We start from the raw sequence: 18,329 nt of genomic DNA, 5'->3' as shown, positions 1-18,329 counted from the left end.
TCAAGCACCCACACTGTGAAGCACAACGGTCTCAACAGTGAGGCCAGGCCCAAATCCGAAGAGTACGCCCCACTCCAGTCCTTCTCCAGTTGTTTTGAGTCCTTTCTCAGCAGACTTCCTCCTCACTTCGTCCAAAATAAACAAGACACACGCACTCGACATGTTGCCGTAATCAGACAGCACTTGCCTTGTAGCTTCTAGTTTCTCCGGCTTAAGGGCCAACTTGGACTCTACTTGGTCCAGAATAGCAGGGCCACCTGGGTGTGCAATCCAGAAGAGCGAGTTCCAGTCTGAAATGCCTATAGGCTTGAAGGCCTCGTTAAGGCTCTTTTCGATATTCTTGGAAATAAGCCCAGGAACGTCCTTGAGAAGGTGAAATGTAAGCCCTACTTCACGGAGATGGCCGTCAATAGCCCCATCACTGTCGGGAAGAATGGTTTGTGCTGCTGACACCAATTCAAACAAGGGCTTCTCGACTTCGGGCACTGGATCCGAACCAATGATGACGGCCGCTGCGCCGTCACCAAACAAGGCTTGACCCACAAGACTGTCAAGGTGGGTGTCACTAGGCCCGCGGAAGGTGACTGCGGTGATCTCAGAGCACACAACAAGAACACGTGCACCCTTGTTGTTCTCGGCCAAGTCCTTGGCCAAACGGAGGACCGTCCCGCCGGCGAAGCAACCTTGTTGGTACATCATGAGGCGCTTGACGGAGGGGCGGAGGCCCAAGAGCTTGGTGAGTTGGTAGTCGGCGCCGGGCATGTCGACACCGCTGGTGGTGCAAAAGACCAAGTGGGTGATTTTGGACTTGGGCTGTCCCCATTCCTTAATGGCCTTGGTGGCAGCCTCTTTGCCAAGCCTTGGGACTTCAACAACCACCATGTCCTGCCGAGCATCGAGTGAGGGAGCCATGTACTCGCACACAGTTGGGTTCTCTTTCAGAATTTCTTCAGTCAAGTACATGTAACGCGTCTTGATCATAGATTTGTCACCTGAAAAGTTAGGTACCATATGTTATTCAAGAATCAATTTTCTGGACCTTTAAGTACATTTATTGATTGCATGGAAAATAAATAAATGCAATTATTAATTAGGTTTCCCCATAAGTCCTTTCTGACAGGCTGTTGTGCAGGGCAGCAAGGAGGTTTTGTTCATCTTTAATTGGTGGTTTAATTCTTTTTCCAGTTACTAGATTCTTCATGCTATTTCTATTTTTGACCAGAAAATATTTTAATTTCAAGTACCAATGAATACGATATAACTATTGAAGCGAACCACTATCACAAATATGAAGTTAGAAAAAAATTTGTTTTTAAATTACTGTATGGAAATAATATTGTTGTTTAATTAGTACTGTTTTTCCCCTTAAAAAAAAGTACTGTTTTCTACTTATATTAATACAATTGCCCCCTCTTCGTATATAAGTAGTTTACAGAGAGAAAAGCCATGACCATTACTTTGAATTTTGTTTCTCTGTGGCTATATTCGTAGTTCTTCATTATTTACAAATATGGAATTCATATCATGAATAAACGCTAAAGAGAGAAATAAGAACAAATTGTAACAGATGATGACAAAACAGATAATTATTCAAAGAGAAATGAGAACAAAAAAAAATTGGTACATACACATGCGCTGGAATTTTTCTTTGAGCTCAGTCTTGTGCTCACTGTTGGTGATACGAAAGTAATAGTCGGGGTATGTGGCTTGATCCACACAGTTGGGAGGAGTTGCTGTCCCAATGGCCAAAACAGTGGCCGGACCCTCAGCCCGTTGAGCCTTGCGAACTTCTTCGACGGTCACCATTTTGATCGGGTCGTCAAGAAAGATCGAAGAGAGGAGGAGTTAGAGGACGTTGCAAGGGTAAGTAAGATAGCAGGTAAAGGGTGTGACACAATGTTAAGGGAAGTGGATATATTTATATAACGCGAAGAGAGGGTAGATGAGGATCACGTGCCTGACCCATTACTTCGTTAGAAACCCTCAACTACCTAAGGGGAAGGGGGCTTGTTGGCACGTGCATTTTGTGTGGTCTGCTTTGCCTACTAACCTGTGCATGATTTGGAATGTGTTTGTTCTCTCGTCTTACCTACCAAACAAGGGGTAGGAAAAAATCTACGTGGTATTTTATACATGATTTGGAAAGCTTAGAGTTCCAGCGGAAACAAAACAACAAAACTGAAAATCATACATTTAATGTGCAATATGAATAATATAACGTAAAATTCCCTTAATTGGCTTTAAAGTAAATTCTCATGATGTTGGTAACTCCCACACACCATTAAACGGGAGGACGGTGATAAATCAGTGCATGCATGCAGGAATATTCAACACCGACATATTGTAATTTTTTCTGGATTATACTTGGATACAGGTTAGTAAGTACTTTATGTAATCATTTTCTTATTTGGTTCAATAACAAAACGTGTTCTTTATTTTTTAAAGTTCAAGAAAAATTAATAACATGTACATTATTAATTAGACAATATAATTTTTCGCACTGTGGTAATGACACACCCCGTCCCGAAGGAGGGCATGCTGGCCGTCACGTGAGAGTGACGTAACCATTTGCACAGTACGGAAGCTTTAAGATACAATTTAAATTGATACACCCGAAGGTGAGTCCTAATTTTGTCCAATCTGTCAGAACACCGTCGAATTCCTCGTAGTCACCACACCTTTGTGATTCCTGAACCTGGAGGGGCGCAAAACCAAAATTGAGTGGGTCAGTAAAACAATTCTTTTCCAAATCCAAACATTTCTCAAAACGTTGTAACCCCTCTCCGTAAAACCTGTATACTTTCCCAGAAATGTAAAATATAAATATACATATATATTCTCAAAACTTCATTTTTACTATCTCAACATTATCTCTTTATCAATCATGCCATGCCATGTCATCTCAACATTTCTCATATTAATTATGCCATGCCACATCATCTCAACAGTAATAAGGTATGAATGCATCAACATAATCATATCAGGTGCAAGAAAGTAATCAACCGTAGGCCCTCTAATAGCCCTATACGGTTGAACCTAGAGCTCAAAATCTATCATTATCACTCTACCGGAGTCACCTCTGTGACCCGTCCGGCCTTCTGCACACAAGTTACGCTCTAGTGCTTCTCATAAATCATCTGTGCACATAATCTAAGGTCACCCACCAGTCGGAATCTCACTAACACTCTCGCGACTGGTCTGTCGTACCCACTCCGCGTGGACTGTACGACTAGCATCTACTTGGATCCAAGGCGAGCGTGCGATGCGGTGAATACTATAAGCACTAAACCATGGTGCAGGATTTGAGCTCAATATATATCATCATCATCATAACAGTAATTAAATACTCATCTGTGCGTCCACCGCACCATTTCATACATATGCATCATAAATCAATTCTTACCTGTGCGTCCACCGCACCAATTCATACATATGCATCATATATTAATTCATGCATGGCATTTCAACTCACATTTCTATATACTTTTCATATCAATTCTATGCATGGTATTTCACTTCCCGTTTTTCCACATAACTCATATGCATTTCATTTTAAACATAATTTCATGCATTTTCAATTTCTGGGAAAACGTTAAGTATATATATATATACGGAAAACAAAACTGCCCACTCACCTGGAGTTCGCCCTACAACTCCCTAGCACAATACGCCAAGGCGTCATGACGATCGGCGCCTAAAACAATAATCAATTCCAACCTCAGAATTCATATCGATAGAATATATAACTTATATAAAATACGTCACTACGTAGATTGATCCGGAAGATCCACACCTCAGATTTTAAATCCATAACTTCCAGAGATCCACATTATACCTCTAGGACAACATCCTAAAATTTCATTACCATCCAACGGTCGGATCTCCGTCAATTTCCAAAACTAAGTGACGGTTAACATTTTATATTATGGACTTACAATTCCAATTCCGGAAGATCCGTAACTCGGATTCCCAATCCGTAAGTTCCAATAATCCTCAAATATTACGTATTACAACGTATCAAAGTTTGGTGACGATCCAACGGTCGGATCATCAATTCACATTTTCACCTAAATGTGAAAACTATAAAACGTTATTTGAACACCTAACCAACAATCTTCAATAACTTTCTCATACGGTGTTCAATTTAGGTATATGAATATACCACAGTGATCTACTCGACGTCACGGACGTCGACATATTTTTAAAATAATTTTATTTTTATTTTTTATTTTTACTGTAGCACCTTCTTCTTCCTTTTGTCGCCGGACTGGTTTTTCCGGCGGCCGTTTTCTGGGCAGTTTTTCAAATTGCCATAACTTTGTCATTTCTCAACGAAATCAAGTGATTCAAAAACGAAAGTTGTAGCCCTTGAAGAGACAAAGAGAATGGTACCTTTCCCAACACCTAGTTCGCCGTAGTTTGGCCGGAAACTGCCTCGAAAGCCTCGGAGGTCGCCGGAAACTGGGTATTTTTCAAATGAGTATAACTTCTTCAATACTCAACGAAATTGAGTGAAACAAAAAGGAAAGTTGTAGTACTTGACGAGACGAAGAGATTGATACCTACCTCGACGCCTAACTCGCCGGGGATTCGCCGGAAAATGCCTCGAAAGCTCCGGCCAAACTTTGAACTTATCGATCTCCGTGTTCTTACGTCCAAAAACTTCCAACGAAGCACTCCGAGCTTCCTTGGAACCTCACTAAGCTCACTGTGAGCTTGGATTGTCCTAAAACAAAGTCAATTCGAAGATTATGAACAGTGCACTTTCACGGGGAGTTTAGAATCTAGGTTTTCCGAAGTAAAACTTACCTGAAATTGGTGTCTACGTGATCGTGGAGTCTCCAGGAGTTCGATGGTGGTCTTAACTCCGTCGTTGGTGGAAGTTTAAGGTTGTTTTGTGGTTGGTTTGTTCGAACGGAGAAGAAGAGTGACAGAGAGAGAGAGATTCGTGAGGGAGGAGAGAGAGAGACAGTATGCAGAAAATAGGGAGAGGATTGAGGGGTGTGGGGATCCCACGTGTCCAACTCAATCCAAATTGTTAAATTTTCGCCCCTTAGTCCCGTTTAAGGGCATTTTCGTCTTTTCATGTCCTCGGAATTAAAATTCCGGGACGGGCTGTGACAGGTAAGATCAGAAAGATAAAATATTTATCGTCATTAGAAATTAATTTCTGAAAATCGCTTAACATTAAAACTCAATAGTAATCTATACTTAGCCAAAATATATTGATACTTACAAATCACTTATCCAACACATAATTATAAGCATTCGATCGTTGGTATTACGGTCTAATGATATCCTCTTCACTTGTAAGTGAAAGATTTTAGATTCAAATTTTATAAGTGTTGAGTTTGTAACCAATTTATTCTCCTCGTCCCTTATTGTAAATATATATCCGTCGAAACTGAACGGATGAATATATAATTAGCTAAGCTAATTAGCTCGTCCTCGTCACCAATGTATTCTCATTTAGGTGCAAATCTTTACAAGATTATGATCATAATCCGAGTATGCGTGGATTGGGGGACATTGCATATATGATCTTGGACTAGATATACATCGATCTCATTGAATTTGAGAGCAGATATAGGACGTGAGCTAATTACTTTTGTTTGCTAAACTCCATAATTTGCTTACCAGTTTTAACTTTGAATTGCGAACAGCTCCGTATCTTTCATTCAAAGACAAATACATACAACCACTTAGTATTGCGGTCTAATAATATTTCTCTTCACTTGTAAGTGAGAGGTCTTAGGTTTGATTCTCCCAAAAGGTGAATTCGAACAACATTATTATGGCTAGCTCAATGTGAGGCAGAGGCCACTCCCCCACCCCTTAGTAGATAATATTGTTTGTTAAAAAAAAAAACGTATGTACTAGTGTTTTAAAAAACCAACAAATTCCCATAATAATTTCTCCAATCAACCTTTATTTCATTTTAAATACCGTATAAATAATCCACTCAACCCGTTATTTTCCCCATTTATTTCATTTTAAATACCCTATAAATACTCCATCCCATTTATTTCATTTTAAATACCCTATAAATACTCTACTCAACCCTTTATTTTCCTTTAAATTTGCATAACTAGTGATTTATATCATTTTAAATACCCTATAACTACTCCACTCAGTCTTTATTTCCTTTTAAATTACTTATAATTGCAACATTCAGCCTTTATTTCGCTTGAAATTTTCCTATAATTGTGACCACTCATCCTTATTTTCCTTGAAGTTCTCTATAATTGCTTTTAATAAAATAAATAATTACAACATTTTAAGACTATATGACATAGTTTCCAAGTACAATTAGACTTAGTAATGAAGAAGACGATATTATCTTTGATTTAGTTATAATTATATTTGTTTTTACAAAGTATTATATTGTTATAAATATACCTATATTATATTATATATATTGTTGGACGCCTCGGCTACGCCCCGCTCTTTAATACATTTGTACGTACATATACGTACATATCCTTCCAGCTTAAGCCCACAACCCTTTTAGTTTCCGTGTCATTAGTTCTCCTCTGTCATTACGGCTGATTTACCAACCCTAGGCCCTAGCTAACTAGCTAGCTAGCGGACACGGATCCTCTCCGAATTCAATTGTCCTAATCCTAATGATCCATCAATCCGGACCATTGAAATTTGATCCAACGGTTAAAATTATTAGAACTTTTAAAGTGGACTCCTATTTGTAACCGTTGGATCAAATTTCAACGGTCCGAATTGATGAATCCCTAGAATTAGGACAATTGGATCCGGAGAGGATCCATGTCCCTAGCTAGCGAACAACGTTCACCTCAAGCATTGCATGTGTCCCAAACTGTGCTAGGTCTGGTGAGTCTGGTTCTAGGTATCTAGCTGCAATTTGGTGACTAATTTTGCTTGGTGCTATATGTACATATAGTTGGTATTCCTAATTGCATATTGACTCGTATATACGTGTAGAGGAATTGCTTAAGGGGAGGGATCCCCATTTTTTCAAAAAAATTGGGACACGCTCCCCACCGTTGGATTTGAATTAAATGAAATCCTGTGGTTGAGATTCGATGGCCTGTGTTTTAATCTCAACCACATAATTTCATTAAAATCAATCTAACGGTGGGGAGCGTGTCCCCATTTTTTTTGAAAAAATGGGGATCCCTCCCCTTAAGCTCCCTGTACGTGTAGATAAGTCAAATATATATCTCCCAATAAGCAGTTACTACCGATCTCTCCGGTAGCATAGAGCTTTGGAACATCTTATTAGATTGATAGATTCATCAAAGCATTAGAGAGTCCTTGAGCCCTAGGATGTTAAAGATTGAGTTTGTTCTACTTGCAAGTTTCTACTACAAACGGAGTTGTTGATGATTGAATTATTACTTAAGGAGTAATGCTAAGGAGACTAAATTTGTAGACAAAGTTTTGAAAATTAAAGGACATGGAAGTTGATGATTGGTTTATTACTTACACGTTGACAAACGTGCTTATTTTTATTAGTGACACATCATTTAGTTTGCAAATTTAGTCTTTCTAGCATTACCCATTATTAAATGTTGATTAACATGTTTATTTTCTATTTGGGACAAACACGTGGTTTGCCAAAGTCATCTAAAATTGTTATACTTAGCATTCTCTTTGGAAAAAGAAAAGAACTGAAATAAGAAAAAGATAAAGACAGTACTTGAGCGACAATTAATAGCCAGACTCGGATTCGGAGTTTCGAGTCCTCAATCCACCCCTATTAACCTTGTAAGCCCTAGACACCGCAGTAGCACCCCCTATTAACCTTCGTAACCCCACAATAACGGCTCCTCTATTAACCCTCGTAATCCCTTGAACCGCAATAACGCCCCCTCTATTAACCCTCGTTACGTCTTGACACCGCAATATCAATAATTTGTATTGTTCGTGTGAACCTAAGGGGGTTGTTGTATAATGGCGTAATTAGCGAGTAATTAGTATAACAATGTTTTGTGTGTTTCTGATTAATGAAGACCAGTATCATCTTTTCATGCCCAAATTTGATTAGAACAGTAATTCTGTGGGAGAGGGATCAAAAAGTGCAACCAAAATCCGAAAAGGAATCAAAGTAGCTAATTTTCCAAAATGAAAACCCAAAATAACTGTGTTAACTGAAGAAAAAAATTCAACTTAGGCCCAAAACCATACCAATGTTGGACCTTTCACAGTTTCCCGACTTTGTATCTTCAAACAGGCTAGAAACAAGCTTGTCATGTATCCTCCAACCTGCCTCAAAATCCATATCACTATGACTTAGTACTACTATGCCTCCGGGAATCCAATATCCGAATGTGGTTGTGTGGCTGAACATCTTATATGGTTTGGCTGGTGGATATGTATCTCAAAATCCATATCACTATGACTTAATACTACCAGCAGCACTTTATGTTGCATTATGTCGCTTAATATCTCGCAGGTTGATAAGGCTTGGTATAATATTTAACTTTTAACAATAATAACAGGTCTTGTTTAGTAGATATACAATACAACTTTTTCTGTAGAGAATATTTAGCAAAATATTGACCCTTTGCCTCGCTCTCTCTCTGAATCAGTATGAGAGAGAGAATGCAGTTTTTTTCTGATTTTCATCACAATATTCTTCTTATTTGCAGATCTATAATTAACGCTTTTACGTTTGAAGTTGTAATGCCTGTTTTATATGTATATTAAATACTAGGTTGCTGATGGCCCGCAAAAACGCAAGAAAATGTGTGTTTGAGACTAAAGGTGGCGATAAGGGGTAAAAAACATCTAGTCAAGTTTCGTTATCTTTTGCTGGTAAGCTTGCAATGGGGAATTTCAACTAGCTAAGAAAACATTGATTTGTTAATGTAGTTTAATCAGATATATCTTGCCTTGCATGATTGAGTGAATAGAACCTATGCCAGCAACTCAAATCTCTGCAATCTATCAAGTGTTAATTCTACAAACGCTTCATTTGAAGGACTTCTTACTAACAACCATGCTTAATTTGAATGGTCTTTAGCTTTCAGTGTTGTCTAAAATGTGGGAACATGACATGCCTGGAACCCCATGTCTGTGTCTTAATTTGACATTTGTGTTTATTGAAAGAACTTAAGCTAGGGTTGTAGAGACTGCAGGCGTGTGGATTGCTGACTTATGTAATCATTTGGCTTGGATTGTTGACTCGGATTACATGTAGGATAATTAGGTTTATCATTTATTACCGTTGTTAGATTTCCGGTTATTAGTTGCTTGAACCCTTATTTAAAAAATGAAAACTAATTCTCTTGTTCTTTCTGAATTTTGTTGAGCATCTTTCTTAATTCTTACCGTCTTAGAGAGCAAACTCATTTTGGGCTATTGTCTTTTGTCGTTCTTTCCACTTTTTGGAAGGGGTCGGGTTGTTAACTTTACTTTTGATTCGAACTGATTACTTTCTTTTCTGTAGTCTGATTTTGATATGCTGCCCCACCAGAAGATGCTGTTAGATTATATGAATTTTGGTGTGGTTCAATGGAGATTGAATAAATTTCTTAGAGAGAAGAATGAAGAATTTCAGAGAGAGTATTCACAGTAGTGGGAGCAACAAGAATGATTTCATTGATTCACTTCTCTCTCTCCAATTGCACTTGGAATATGACCGTTGCAACCGAAAGGGAATAATCCCTCCCTTTCTCTTCTACCAGAAAGAAATTATCTTAGCCCTCCATGTCATCTATTCTAGGATTGGCAAACGGGCCCTGGACCCGTGGGTCGGGGGGAATCCTCGCGGTTCCCTGAGGGGGGGCGGCGGATCCAAATATTAAGAGGAACGGGCCCTTGACCCTAACTATTTCTAATATGGGATATTGGATGAATTCAATGATTATTCCACCTTCACTCTCTACCATTCGATTGGATAATTTGGATCTTCCTCACCCAATCTCATCTTCTTCCTCTACTCTTTGCAGCAGCCATCGCCAATTCTCCGTCTCTGTCTCTCTCTTTGGCGATTTGCGAGGTGCAACCACCATCACCACCTTTTCCTCCTAATCGCGACTACCCCATCACCACCATCTAGAACACCATCTAGAACACCACCATGATCCTGCAAATCGAAATCGACCACCTTCTTCTCATCTCCACCCAAATTAAGGTGCTATAATTTCTTAAATCTTAACTATCTGGAGTCTCTGCATTCTACAATCTCTGATTCTCTCTGATTAATTTTTCAGATTTAGGGATTTATGGTTTTCTAGATATATGCCCTTTCTGACTCTGCAATCTCTGACTCTCTGCATTCTGTAATCATATGGGATTTCAAGAAAATCCAAGGGTTTAAATTTGCATTATTTTGAACTATTTAAGGGGTCCGTCTTAGGTTTTCCATTATGTAATCTCTGACTTTCTCCATAAGTGAAAATTTCGTTGGATCGGTGCGTTATTTTGAACTATTTAAGGGGAACCTGTCTCAGGTTTTGCATTGTTCTTAAGAAATTAATTTCAGGGTTTAGTATTCTAAATGTGGTAAAGTTTAAAAAAGTTGTGGTATTTAAGCTGATTCCTACTAGATTAGGGGTTTAATTGGTAGGGTCTACTTGAATTTTGTGGGATTTGGGATTAGCCTTAGGTTTGATTTTATTGGATCTGGAAGGTACTGAGGCATGCTTTGGAAGTTTTAGTAGTGAGTTTGGTGAAATGGATTTTGATTCCAATGTTGGTGATGAATATGGTATTAACAGACAAAATGCAGTTTCCCAGTGGTGGTGACAGTGCGGCCATTGGAGGCGGCGAGATCCCCATCTCTCCCATTAGTGGTTCCAAATGAGCGTGATGAACATCTGGTAAACCATTTAGATTCAAGTTCTGAAATTTAATCGATTTGAAATTCCCAATTTGATGTTGAGATGCAATATATGTTTGCAATCTGTAGACTATCACGTATGTAAGCCTAGCAAGTTGACACCAAATATGATCAGGAGTAGGTATTCAAAATCCCCTTTTAAGTTTTAACTTTGACCATTTCATGCAGATTGGATTTGAATGTAAACTCATCTTTATAAGCTTTTATTTGTAACTATTGGCAGGGAAAAATGTATTCACCCATTTGAGAACTGGGAAAAGGCTGTGAACGCCTTGTACTGACAACAGAGCCTTTCTCATTGTTTTCTAATGAGCTATTCTATATACACAATCCAAATAACTTGTTCTTAAAATAAAATAAAATAAAAAGTAATTTGGACCCGTGGACTTGTCCCGTTTAAAATGGGTCGGGTTAGGTTTTGTTCCAAATCTCAAAATTCATATACCCAGCCTATTGCATTTTAAAATGGGTCGAGTCTGGTTCCTACAAATTTGGGCCCGGCCCAGCCCGTGCCCATCCTTAATCTATCCTATGAGATAGATACATGTGTCACTCAACACCACTTACTCTAACTTAATCTAGAGCATCCATTTGGAATGTAATCCAATGGCTCTAATTAAAACAAGTAAAATGAATAAACTTATTTATGCTAAAAACAAAAACACTCCCTTCTGAGTGTTTAGCAGAAATCACACCCAAAGCTTTCCTCAAGCATTCAAATCGATCCATTGCCAAGGCCTTTGTGAATATATCTACAATTTGCTTCTCAGTACTGCAATACACCACCATTCTGTAATGCATCTCGGATAAAGTGAAACCTTATGTTGATATGCCTTGTCTTGTGATGTGCCACTAAATTCTTTGACATCACAATGGCAGAGGTGTTATCACATAGAATTTGAGTAGGCTCTACTTGTTCCTCACTAAAATCTGAGAGAACAAACCTTAACCAAATGGCTTGAGCAGTTGCTTTTGCAACATTAACATATTCAACCTCTGCAATGGAAAGTGCTACATTGCTTTGCTTGATTGAGGCCCAAGAAAATGCTCCAGAACCAAAACTAAAAGCATAACCAGAAGTGCTATTCATGTCATCTTCACTTCTTACCTGATCATTATCACAATAGCCAATAAGCACATCATCTTTGCCTTTCTCATTTGCAATTCTATAATCCAGTGTTCCTTGGATATATCTCAGCACCCTATTTACAATTCCCACCCTATTTACAATTCCCATGTGTTTTCTAGTTGGATTGTGCATGAATCAAGCTAGCAAACTTGCAGCAAACATGATATCAGGTATTGTCGTTGTTAAGTATAGCAAGCTACCAACCATCTATCTATAAAGACTTTCATCAGCCATCTCACTCCCATCTATTTTGCTTAACTTTTCATTTGTTGCAAGTGGAGTTGCAACAGGTTTGCAATCTTTCAATCCAAACTTCTCCAATAAGGTCCTTGCATATTTCTTTTGATGCAGAAAAATGCATCCTTCTGTTTGAATCACTCAAAGCCTCAAGAAATGATGCAATAAACCAAGATCTGACATTTCATATTTTCTTATCATTTATGCTTTAAATTCATCCATCAATGCACTAGAACTCCCTGTGTATATAATGTCATTCACATATAAGGACACAATGAGAATTCTTGCCTCAGTTGCCTTGATGTAAAGAGTTGCCTCACTTGGACTTCTATGAAAACCAGAGCCACAAAAATAGGAATCAATCTCTTTGTACCAAGCTCTTGGTGCCTGTTTCAAACCATACAAAGCATTCTTAAGCTTGCAAACCTTGTCCTTCTTACCTGCAATTACAAATCCAAGTGGCTGGTCCACATACATTTTTTTATTTAGAACTCCATTCAGGAATGCAGATTTCACATCAAGTTGGAACAACTTCCAACCTTTATGTGCAGCAAGTCCAATTAGAGTTATAGTGGTGTCAAGCATTGCCATAAGGGCAAATGTCTCATTGAAATCGACCCCAGGCTTTTTAGAGTATTCCTTAGCAACCAACCTTGCCTGATTCTTCTGTATAGACACCAACTACTGATTTATCAAATGGTCTGCCCACAAGTTCCCAAGTGCAGTTTTTCTCTATCATAACAATTTATGCCTTCATTGCCTTCTGCCATAACTCATCTTTTGTTGCCTCCTCAAAGTTCTCAGACTCAACTATGCACAAATTGCATTTTGCATACACTTTTGTCAAGCTTTTGAACTTCAATGGAGTGTGATCATAGTCTTGGGGACCTGTGCTATTCTGCATTGGAACCAATCTTGAACCATTTTCAATTACTTCACAAGTTTCAGATGCTGGTATAAGAGACTCATCATTTACATCACATTTGTCACTTGAACTCCTTTCTTCCCATTGTTCACATATTCCCACTTTAGACATTGGTACACTAATGTACTTTTCATATTGAGATTTCCAATCCCAGCAAGCATTTTCATCAAATATCACATCCCTTGACACAATTATCTTCTTTGAAATAAAGTCATAGAGTCTATAACCTTTCTCACATGTGCCATACCCAAAAAACAAAATGCATTTAGCATTGGTTTCATCTAGCTTCTGCCTAAGTTGACTTGGAATGTGGGCATAGCATATAGAACCAAAGGTCTTCATGTGTTTGATTTATGGCTTCCCCCCACTATATGCCTCAAATGGGGTCGTTTTATCAAGAGACTTAGTGGGATATCTATTCAAGATATACACTGTTGTGTTGACAGCTTCTACCCATAAATCAAATAGAACTCCCTTCTCAATCATCATACATTTTGCCATTTCCACTATGGTTCTATTCTTCCTCCCAGCTACACCATTTTGATGTGGTGTGTAGACCACTGTTAGCTATCTTTCCATGCCCATTTCTTCACAAAACTCTATGAATTCAATAGATGTATACTCCCCTCCTCTATCATTCCTTAACTTCTTTAACTGGTAACCACTTTGTAACTCAGATGTAGCCTTAAACTTCTTAAATATACCAAACACCTCAGACTTGTTTATCAAGAAATAGACCCAACACATTCGAGTGTAGTGATCTATAAAGGTAAGGAAATACCTATTCCCAGCCTTAGTAAGAGTTTGCATATGCCTACAAATATCCGAGTGAATGAGTTCTAGATGAAGAGAAGCTATATATGATACTTCATTTGGAAATGCATCTCTGCAATGCTGCACATCGTTCACATATCTCATCTGTCACTTTGAGTTTAGGCAATCCCAACACCATATCATGTTCTTTGAGTTGCCTCAGATTGCCCATATTTAAATGTCCTAGCCTCCTATGCCAAATCATAGATGACTTACACACACCAGCTTTTAGAACAATCTGCATCTCATGTTGAAGTTTCAAGGGAAAACTTCTATTTCCTTTCATTGGTATTTTGGCCACCAAGTTTGACATATAGCAATCATCATATATCTCAGCATTTGTACCACCAAACACAAGAAAGTAACCATGTTCCATCATCTATCCTACACTGAGCAAGTTTTCTTTCAAACCTGGAACCAACATTACCTCATTGATATATCTTCTCCCCATTTTGGTTTCAATTACCAAATTTCCCTTTCCTGTGACATTAATAAGCTGACCAATGCCCATTTCAACTTTAACAATCATTGTCCTGTCAATGTCAACCAATAAATCCTCCCTTCCAGTTATGTGGTTGCTGCATCCACTATCCACATACCATATGTCTTCACATTTCTTCACAATGGCATTGTTACAGGCATAAAACATTGTAGTAGTATCATTGACTTGGTTAACAAAGTTTACATGTTGGTTAGCCTTCTTTTTCTTGCCACGACAATCTTTTGCAATATGTCCTAACTTGTGGCAATTATGGCACCTAGGATTATCCTTGAACCAACATTCACCAAAATGTAATTTATCATAGTGTATACAAGGATTCTTAGCTCCTTCAGAGGTACCTCCAACTCTTCTAGCTTGATTTGCAGGTTTATTATCTCATTTCTTCCCCTTTGACTTCCAATTTTTCTATGGCTTGAACCCTTGATTCCCATTGTACTTATTTTGTTTTGGAGCAATATTGAGTCTAACAAATGCCTTCTCAATTTGAATCTCATCATGCCTATCAATTCTTTGTTCATATCCCTTTAGAATAGCCACAACATCTTGAATGTCAACAGTATCTAGATCCTTAGTATTTTCAATCACAGAGGCAATACTATCATAAGATCTAGGTAAGCTTATCAACAATTTTTGAACAATTCTCTGATTACTAATATCTTCACCATAACCTCTCATTTGACTAATCAAATCAAATAGTCTAACTAGATATGCAGAGAAAGCTTCATTCTCACCCATTATAGTATATTCAAAATTGCGGCGTAAGCCTTGGAGTTTCACAACTCTTACCTGTTTATCTCCCACAAATTCTTGTTTCAGGACATTCCCAGCAGCATTTGCAGTATCTTGGATGGTGATTCTAGGGAAGATCTGATTGGAAACCGCCCTTTGGATGATTCCAAGTGCCTTTGCATCTTTGACAATGTTTTCATTCAATAGCTTGCTCTCAGCTTCAGTGAGTTCTTCATCCTTCTTTGTCGGAGTAGCGAAACCTTTCTCGATGATATCCCAGAGTTCGTGAGATCGAAATATGGTCTTTATCCGAATATGATAGAAATCGAAGTTGTCTCCATTGAACACCGGTGCTCAAAGATCAGCATCACTTGATCCAGCCATATGAGACTCAATTCAAGATCACTGAGATTTCTTCTCTGAATTTTCTTTCAGTAACAAAGCTTGACAATCAGTTTGAGTTCTTTGATGCACGCTTCACAGATTCACGCCTAGTTGTAGATGATGCAACCTGGCTCTGAGGCCATGTTAGATTATATGAATTTTGGTGTGATTCAATGAAGATTTGAATAAATAGCCATGCCAATCTTCTCTGAGAATTTACTTTTACATTTAGGGAAGCGATAAAAATGGTATGCAAGTTGTGTTCTTTCAGTGAATAATAAATCCGTCCTGTACATTCCAAGATGTTTGGAACATTTTCATTTTCACTCGGTTTTCCAGTATCCCCTGCACTGGTTTTATTTCCCTGAGCAGCGTGGAAATTTTGAATACTAGCCTAGCTTAGGTTAGGTATACGCTTGTGGTCATACATAAGGGAAGAAACTTCTCACAAAATGGTGAATTCTCTCAACCTTTTTATATCTAAAGAAGTCAATTACTATTATGTTCTTTCCCTTTTTTACTGTTGGAAAATTTAATAATATTATTATTATATTAAATTTATTAATTGAATGGAAATTAGAAGTTGAGCCTTTTGGTAGAAAGATGTGTCTACTCAAATGAAGAGTTGTAACTTTTGACTCTTCATGAATAGTCACATGTTTTCCAAAGAGTTATTTCACATTCTATAAATAGGGAAGCCCCCGATAATCACAAAAAAACTTTCATTCTTTATACAATCATACATAGAGCGCATTAAATGTTAGAGAGTCTCATAGAGTCCATATGAGAGAGTTTTCAACACAATCGTGGTTCATGGAGCCTTGTGATTTGGAGTGCTACTATTACAAGGCCGTGGTCGTTGTATATTGGAAGACATGCGCTGATCAACCATGAGCACCGTAATGAGGAGTAAACTTGTCTTAAGGACAAAGTGTCCAACACTTGCCTCAACCATATTTTCTAGGTTTTTCTAATCCATTATATCATGTTCATGTAACATTGGTTACTCATGTGCATGCATTATTGTGATATATAATTGTGTGAATTATTTCTTGATTTTCTATGTGATTTATTATAGCAATTACACCCTAATTATTCCAACATTTACAACAAGTATTTGTATGATTTATATCGACATGTCCAACAATTGGGTGAATATATCTCATCACAAAGGTTGTTGCAACTTGGCCACAATTTCTTTTGTAATCCATGCGGGAAGTTGTAAGGCATCTGCATCTCAGGGGGTTCCACTTCCACTTAGAGGGGTGGGGTATGTTGTGAATAATAGGTTGCCTCAGTTATTAATTGGCTTATTATCTTTGTTAATCTAATATCGGACAATTATCTACATGTATTACAGAAGTGGCAGCGTATGTAGAGGTTTTAGAGGCGAGTTCAGGCAATGGCAAATCATTCCTGGTGTATATATCTGAAGGTTCTTACCCCTGAATGGTGAATTTATGATACTTACACAATTCTGCATTCTTTTTACAATCGGTGACTACAAGTGAGTCGATTTGTAATATGGAGAGTTAGTTTCTTCCTTTTGTGGCATCAAGAGGAGTGTAAGAAGTCTCCCTAACTGGCAAGTGGCAAGCGAATGCTAGGTAGAATATGTTCATTGGGTTACTGTAGGGCAGCTGGTCCCTGATAGATTTGGTGGCGTGCTTTAAAACACTTGTCCATGAACATTACGAGTATCAAAGTTTATAGAGAATAACAAATTATTGTCACTTAATACTACGATTTAGTGATATTCCTTTTCACTTGTAAGTGAGAGATCTTATGTTCGATTCTCGCCAAAGACAAAGTGGAAGCACATCTATTGCTAGCCCATCGTAAGGCTAAGCTTACCTCATCTCCTTAGTGTAGATAATATCAATTTTTTTTCAAAAAAAAAAAAAAAGAAGTTATTGAAGCAACAATGAACAATACACTTTAAGATGCACATAACAATGTGGCTTAATAATGTAGGATTATCAGAAAGACGGGCCATATGGGCCACTTCCAACAACACTGATATTGTCCCAAACTTGGTAATTACCACTTGCACAATTCGTCAGGTATGAGGTTTTATCACAAAAGGCCTCGGTATTAGTTGGAATGAGGTTAGGATATTTAAACTCTTCTTTTCTCATTAATATAGTTGATGTGGGATATTTTAACACATCCCCTCACGTGAGACCCATTTAGTGGGTCATATATGGGATATCCACACATCAACAACCATAACCATGTGGAGCCAAGGGGACTCACCCTACACACGGGGCCAAGGGACCCACTATCATTGCGCGGGGCTCAGGGGACCCACCCATCACGTGGCAGTATAGTACGGGCCCGTTCCTTGGCTTTGATATCATATAGAATTATCATAGAGACGGGCCATACAACCCACTTCCAACAACACCAATATTGTCCCCAACTTGGTAATTACCACATGCACAATCCGTTAGGTATGAGGTTTTATCACAAAATGCCTCGATATTAGTTGCAGTGGGGTTATGATATTAAACTCTTATTTTCTCATTGATACGGTCTATGTGAGACATTTCAACAAATAGTAGTTACACCATTTGAAGGCATTAAGCGTGAAATAACAAAAATAATCTTAATGATGCACAAAGTGTGCGAGATCGATGAAAATTCTTAGTTTTAAGATGCACATATCGGTTGTAATTAAAAAAAAATTCTCAAAAACTTTTAAAACGTGCATGATAAAGATAATGCTTTCCGTATTTACAATACGATAAAAATTATTTCTTTAAAATTATAATGAAAAAAAACTAAC

General features: G+C 38.1%; 1 protein-coding gene and 1 long non-coding RNA gene across 2 annotated transcripts; both read right to left on the bottom strand.

The window, feature by feature from the left end:
• Positions 1-1,806, bottom strand: LOC103421794 (polyketide synthase 5). Its single transcript, NM_001319252.1, has 2 exons — positions 1,629-1,806; positions 1-992 (listed from the first exon to the last, which is right to left on the bottom strand). The coding sequence occupies exons 1-2, from the start codon at positions 1,804-1,806 to the stop codon at positions 1-3; spliced, it is 1,170 nt and encodes a 389-aa protein (NP_001306181.1).
• A 573-nt stretch (positions 1,807-2,379) lies between these two features.
• On the bottom strand, positions 2,380-5,127 carry LOC139194877 (uncharacterized). The gene is made up of 5 exons (XR_011579616.1): positions 4,810-5,127; positions 4,567-4,726; positions 4,393-4,461; positions 3,636-3,694; positions 2,380-2,695 (listed from the first exon to the last, which is right to left on the bottom strand). It is a non-coding gene; the product is annotated as an uncharacterized lncRNA (long non-coding RNA).
• Between the last annotated feature and the right edge of the window lie 13,202 nt (positions 5,128-18,329).

Source organism: Malus domestica, chromosome 04, assembly GCF_042453785.1.
Source record: "Malus domestica chromosome 04, GDT2T_hap1".
Taxonomy (NCBI): Eukaryota; Viridiplantae; Streptophyta; class Magnoliopsida; order Rosales; family Rosaceae; genus Malus; species Malus domestica.
This window is presented reverse-complemented; position numbering and strand designations above follow the sequence as displayed.

Excerpts from the sequence above, each read along its gene's own strand:
- LOC103421794 (NM_001319252.1), bottom strand. The coding sequence starts at position 1,806 with ATGGTGACCGTCGAAGAAGTTCGCAAGGCTCAACGGGCTGAGGGTCCG. Across the intron at positions 993-1,628 it reads AGAAAAATTCCAGCGCATGT|GTGACAAATCTATGATCAAG; the intron begins GTATGTACCAAT and ends CTAACTTTTCAG.